We start from the raw sequence: 6867 nt of genomic DNA on the forward strand, positions 1-6867 counted from the left end.
GCAAAAAAGAGTCATTATAAGGTTTGGATGGTGAGTTGATCTGATCTGACATGGAAATCGATTGGTGGTAAGGTTAATCGATTGAGAATCCTAAATCAACGTGATAAAGGGATTTTGTGAAGATTCAAACAGACACTTCTTCTCCGCCAATTTTCACTAGTTCTTGAGGTTTTTAGAAAAGAAGTGTTGCTGCACTTTTCAAGTATCAAGAGGCAATCCAGGGCAACAAGATATCAAGAGCAAGGTTCTTCATTGTTGTATTTATTTCCTTGTTCTTGCTATATCTTTGTTGTATTCTCTCTTTGTATTTCTCATATTGAGATTATAAGAGACTTCTCTGCCTCCTAAAAGGGGGTTTTCATAGTGGATCTGTGAGTAAGGAGAGTGGACCCATGGATTAGTTACCTCAAGGAGGTCGATATCAAGTAAAATGAAGGTGTTAGCGATTGCTTGAAGTTTTCGCTGCAATAAATTATCAACAAAGCGATCAAAGCTAATCACCCCGCCCCTCTAGCTCTCAAAGTGTCTTAACAAGTGGTATTAGAGCGAAACCGCTCTTCTTTGTATTAATCGCTGAAAGAGCAAAGAGCTAAAGGAAGAAGAAGAAGATGAAGCTTGAAGCCCTAATTTCATCAAGTCAAGGACTTATCATTCAAGGAGTTCAAATTCAAAAATGGATTTCCAAGATGGTTTTAGATATGACATCTGAGCACCTCCGCAATTCGAAATTGGAAGTTTCGACCTTTTGAAATCAAGGGTTAATTTTCTTTTTTTTTTATGAAGATAGAGTAATGGTTTACTGTAATGGAGGAATTTCAAGCTTCAGCGTATAGCAAAGGAAAGCTTTTCAAGAAAAGGAAATGGATCGAGGAACAACTAAGAAAATCAAGGCAAATCATAAGGTAACGAAAATTATAGTTAATTTATTACCTAACAATATCTTGTGCAAAATAGGATATTACAAGAGTGCAAATGAATTATGGAGCAAGCTCATAAAGCTCTATGAAGATTCCTCCAAGTCAAGACAAATTCAAAGAGGGAGACTCATTGGATCAAGAGAAAAAAGATTCAGAAGTTGAAAGATGTTCAACATCCGAAGAAGAAATTCAAGAAGCATCCACCTCAAGGATTGAGGAGGAGAGATCAATGACATCGGAACAAGAAGAATTCTCATCATCCGAAGTCAATGAGAAAGAAGATGGTGCCACCTCCACAAGTCAAGAAAGCACAAATTGTGAAGGTATATCAATTTTGTGCATTAAAAAAATCATATTATTTGCTTTGAGTGTAGAGAAAAAGGACACTATAAGAGCAAGTGCCCAAAATTGCCAAGAAGAAGGGTCAAATGGCTCTCAAGATGAAGGAGAAGCCAAGAGGGGTTGATCCCGTGATACGAAAGGCCAAGGAGCATATTGTGTGTGTATGTGTGTGTGTTTTTTTTTTTTTTTTTTTTGCAATCAAAAGGGATATTATCGGAATCAATGTCCAAAGGAGAGGAATTCGACCAAGAACAAAAGAGGAAGTTCAAGTTAAGGAGGAGTTAATGGTATTTCTTCCCAAGAACAACGGTACCACGAGTTAATGGTATTTCTTCATTTCATGATATCAAGCGTGCTAGAAACAATTTTTATCATCGTAATATTATTTATCATGAAAATAGAAAGCATGAAAAACCTAAGTAAAATTATAAATTATTCCATGCTAAAACTACCTTACCTAAGTACAGGAAGGTAGAAAATCATTTAGATAGAAACTCTAAGGAAATTAAATATATGCCTAAAAAGAAAAACATTCAAGGCAATAAGGAAAAATCTAAGTTTAAGGATTTAAGGATAGAAAATTAAGCACTACAACAAAAACATTAAAAGACAACGGTTAAAAACCGTTGTCGTAGCCCTTTAAAACCGTTGTAATTGGCAGTGTTGTTAAAAGTGGGGGGCTATGACAACGGTTTTAAACCGTTGTCTATGAATGAAAAGACAACAGTTTTGCAACGATTTTAAATCGTTGTCTTTGAATGAAAAGACAACGGTTTAAAACCGTTGTTATTTAGAGCATTTTTAAAAGAGTACTGCCAGCTACAACTATTTTTGGGGCTACGACAACGGTTTTTAACCGTTGTCTTTGAGGGTGATAGACAACAATAACAGTTTTAAACCGTTGTCTTTTAAATTATTTTCTTTTAATACCAATATATCTGATTTCAATTTAAATATATAATAAAGAATCATAATCAAGAAAAAATATTCTCCACATCAATATCATTCAAAATGTTAGTTATACAAGAATTACAATCACAAAAGAATAAACATATCTCATGTTCAAATAAAATTTATCCCAATTACAAATAAACAAATAAACTCTATTTACAAGTAATAAGCAATAACCAAAAGACTAGAAACTTGTGATGTTGGTTCATGCCATGTAGGATTGCACTTAATTATTATCAACCCAAGTCCCATCACAATCTTCAACTTGTAGGATTTCATTGGACTTCTCTTTCTCACTTGTTGATTCTTTCATGCCAACCATTTCTAATATTGTTGATCATCAGTTCCATAATAAATCCAGTCTTCCCCATACTAGCTCCATCAAAAAGTCCAATCTTCACCATACCATGCTGTGTAGTGACAAAACAGTGAGGAATTTACCTGTAACTGAACTGGGGCAAACTTAAATGTAATGAAATCACACAGAGGCCAGTACAAAAATCTAGATTTAATAGTGGGAATTGAATCAAATCTCTGTTTAACCTGGAAAATATCTCATTGCCAGATTCACCTGAAAAGTAAGCAAAAAATAAAAGCAAAATAAAATAAGAAGTGTCAACCCTTTATTTTCTATTTAGTTTAAAAATATAAACTTAATTTTTTTTTGTGAGGTTAAGATTGTAATAGAACAATTGGATAGGAAAAAAAAATGTAAATATACCTTGTAAAAATGCATTTACTGAGAAAAACACAGCAGCCATTACAGGACCAAATGTAGTTTGCCCAATTAAAATTTTCTTCAGAATGGTGATTATGTCTTGCTTTGGTAGAATTTTTGAGAGAAAATTGTACCAAAAATTCAATGAAGAACCAAGAACTAGCAGACCATATCCGCTCATTCGTATAATTTTCACAATATCAAGACTAGCAGTATATGCGGTTGTGAATATCTGCCAAGAAAAACACAGTCTAATCAAGATGTAGTAATATGATAATGCAGTAAAAAAAATTGACATTATGTAGATTTGTGTTTGGTTGTAACTAAATTACAATTAAACGTCTTGAAGATTACTTTCCTTCAAGATGAAAAGAAGAAAAAAAATATTAATATAATGTGCTAGATTTCAAATGAAGAAAGAGGGGTCATTTCTTACTTCATAATAAGTTGAGACTTAGCTAATATACATGATCATGATAGAGGTTTGAATACTTAAATTTAGTCCCTCAAGTTTCATTTGAATCAATGAAACCTTTGGTATTTGGTTAAGTACTCACTATGGTCCTTCTCTAGACCGAACCTGGATCCGGAAGCTTGACCCATTATTTCATTGAACTACATGAGTTAAAAAAACATAAAACACAACAAAAGCTAAAATGAGGCAACTAAACTTAGTTAAATCAATACCTACAATACAAACTTCAGAGGTCAAATTGGAAAGAACTTTAACTAGAAATCACACTAAAATGTAGTCATGAGATAACTAAACAAAAATTAAATGAGATGAATGAAACTTGAGTGTCACATTAAAAGCCCCATGCAAACACGAGGGGCCAATTGGGATCAAAATTTTTCCCAACAAATTACAACGAAATGTTGTAATATAATTGCCATGTGTTGTTGAATAACTTAGTGTATAAAATGTTGAACTAGCTATTGTATATCTATTGGGGCACTAAATAATCCTAGTACCTGAGTTTCTTCAATTGCACTAGATGTGGAAATATAAATGTTCAGGTCAGTCAAATCTTACTTGATCTATATAACCTTCTTTCTTGCCATGTATCCAGTTGCCGCTTTGTAGATAATGGTAAGAATTAGCCATGAGACTAAGAATAAGTACATGCCTCCTTGGATCACCATCGACACAGGATTAACCTGACGCTTTCTCGTAGATTCATCAGGCACGCTGTAGGAAAGCATGCAATGTGCATGTCCATTCTTCTGGGATGACCCGTGCACGACATTTTCTGATATGGTTGAACTATAGATGCGAATAAACCCAGAGGTTACATGGATTGGATTGGCTGTGTGGGCAGCAACAACCTTTCCAGACATAGGAGGAAATTTAGCAAATGCTGCGGGTGCTGAGATTGAACCCAACATGTTTAATAGATGCTTCTTTGCAGCATTTTTCTTGTTAGAATCTTTCATGGTGTCACCTGTAGCAAAATAGTGTAAGAAAACTAAGAACCTGAAATCGTCAAATCATCTAATATTCACAGATAGTGGTTTGAAGTTTATCTACCCCAACCAACCATTTGCAAAGTTTTGTAGGCATAATTAGTATACTCTTTTTGCAAATCACTACCACTAATAAAGACTATGACCACCATACATGGTTCTTCGGAAAATCCCATGAGCATTTTATGATTGCAGTAGAGCAAAAATATTGCCTTGATTATATGAACATTTTATGGGCACTGTAGTAAAATAAAGGTAGCATCTATGGTCATGGATGAAAAACAAAGTTCAAGAAAGATCTTCCTCATATAGTGTCTGAATGGTCTTCAAAAAAGTGATCAAGCTAGTGCAACAAAGTTCTTTACCAATACGGACACCGCCAGGAGCCAATGCACTGCTGTCTCCAAAAACAGCATTCTTGTTGACAGTGATATTGCAAAGATCATAGAGTTTCTCAACCTTGTTTCCTGGCAAAAAATTGGAATTTGGAGGTTCTTATTTCAACCTGGACGAGATAAGCAAACAAACAGTTGCGTGATGGAATCTAATGGTTAATAAAGCCCAGAGGTCTAAGATCCCAGAGAACAAGGTGGTTCTCAGTTCCATCTGTCACGAGCTTGTATCCCTTGCTCATCAGATAGTTCCCAAGAGCAACAACATTTGCCCTGACCTGCCTGGCATATGCCTCGAAACCTGGTGACATAGCCTGTTTCAGTGCCACAGCCAGTGCAGCGATCTGGTGATTGTGAGGGCCACCTTGTAGAGCTGGAAATACAGAAAAATTGATTTTGTCCTCAAAATCATAAGCTGCGTCTTCTGGCCATCCCTTTTTTGGTGGCTTAGGGCCTTTCCTATAGAAGATCATGCCAGACCTAGGGTCTCTGAGACTCTTATGAGTGGTGGTGGTGACCACATCACAGAACTCAAAGGGATTTGCAGCTTCCTACGTAGACAGATTACTAGATAAGTTACTGTCGAAAAACAAGCGTTAAATTCCCCCTCCCAAAATCACACTTTTTCAACACCGATCGATCTGCTAAGAACATTAAAAGGAGAAATGGAATCTCACTTCGTATTAGCCTTCTCAAGAGTGTCAGTCTTTGATTTTCCCCTCTTCATGGCGAGATCTGCAGCAAAGACAATCATATCCGTCCAAAAAAGTAAAAAAAACACACAAAAATCATAGAAATCATCAGAAATCGTAAACTTTACCTTGAGATTAGGGTTCTAAGCTATAGGAGAGGAGGAGTGATCGATGGGATGCAAAGGCGAAAGAAAAGAGGATAAGAAGAGGAGGTGAGGAGGAGCCTGGAAGAAGAGGCAAAAAATTGGAATCGACGACACGAGATCAGGTCGGGGAAACTAGGGCGAAACATCAAGGGTTCGCAGCGTGAAGAGATTGTATAAGGAGAGGGAAAGAAAATGTTCAAGAAGACTAAGGGGGAAAACACGGTGCTAAAAGTTTTTGGCAAAGAGGGAAAGCAAAACACGGTCGAAGAGAAAAATGGCGAGAGAATAAAGTCAAAGACAACGGTTTTAGATAACCATTGTAAAATGTGTTGTTGATTTAAAATAAAATTGCTCATTGACAACAGTTTTCACAAAACTATTGTCTTTTGTATTTTATGGGAGCTCAAAGACAACAATTTTATAAAAAACTGTTGTCTTTTATTAAATTTATAATAGTTTTTTACAAAACCGTTGTCATTGTGGTGTTGTCTTTTAACATTTTTGTTGTAGTGAAGTCTTGAGGTTAAGACTTGATAAATTAAAGAAGACCCTTAGAAATAACATATGAAGTCATAGGGTCAGAAAAATAAAACCTAAAGTTAAATAGGCAAGATTCATTCAATAGCAAGAGAGGTTTAGGATACAAACCAAAGGTCAAAGAGAATGTGTCATCTTACCATAGAGTTCCATATAGTTAAGAAACCAACACTAGATCAATGAGTCAAGTTAAGGTTTCAAGGGAAATTATCCGTAGAGTTAACTTTGAGAAGACTAACATGACTAAAGCTTCTAAGAAGCCTAAGAAAATCATTAAGAAGGTTACAAGGGAGGTTATCCCTAGAGTTGATCTTAAGGTGACAAGACCTCTAAGAAATCTAGGAAAGTCATAAAATGGTGTCTAGGGAAGTTATCCCTAATGAATACCTAGCACACCCAAGGAGCACTAATAGGTTTTGGGTTCCTAAGAGTGTGTTCGCTACACTCTAGGTGGGTTTAGAGTATGTCAACTCTAATTGGAAGGATAGTTAACTCAATCATGGTGAAGTTGACACTTAAGGGCATTTTCAAGGTATTGTGACACCTTGAAAATGATAAGTGGATTTTTACTCTTGAAGAGTAACAAATATGCCAATAAAATTGAAGTGGTAAGTTGGATTAAATCAGCACAAATATGATAGAATTCGAAAATGTCAAGTTAATATTTTGGAAATTTCTAAGAAAAAAAAGGACAACTTAGGTTTATTT

At 35.4% G+C, this 6867-nt stretch overlaps 1 protein-coding gene across 7 annotated transcripts; it reads right to left on the bottom strand.

Moving 5' to 3' along the window:
• Positions 1–2264: 2264 nt before the first annotated feature.
• Positions 2265–5880, bottom strand: LOC121970375. Of its 7 annotated transcripts, none has more exons than XR_006108911.1 (6): positions 5605–5880; positions 5462–5519; positions 4758–5335; positions 3962–4370; positions 2932–3160; positions 2265–2781 (listed from the first exon to the last, which is right to left on the bottom strand). XR_006108911.1 is itself a non-coding variant. In XM_042521068.1 (5 exons), exons 2-5 carry the CDS (start codon positions 4031–4033, stop codon positions 2608–2610), a joined length of 342 nt encoding a protein of 113 aa, XP_042377002.1. In that variant the 5' UTR covers positions 4034–4370; positions 4758–5879; the 3' UTR covers positions 2265–2607. The 7 variants fall into 7 exon arrangements, 3 of the variants coding, with proteins under 3 accessions (XP_042377002.1, XP_042377001.1, XP_042376999.1); XR_006108912.1 differs by having other exon boundaries at positions 4758–4859; positions 5605–5878; XR_006108910.1 differs by having other exon boundaries at positions 4758–5519.
• Positions 5881–6867: the final 987 nt, after the last annotated feature.

The sequence above is a fragment of the Zingiber officinale genome, chromosome 4A, assembly GCF_018446385.1.
Source record: "Zingiber officinale cultivar Zhangliang chromosome 4A, Zo_v1.1, whole genome shotgun sequence".
Lineage (NCBI taxonomy): Eukaryota > Viridiplantae > Streptophyta > Magnoliopsida > Zingiberales > Zingiberaceae > Zingiber > Zingiber officinale.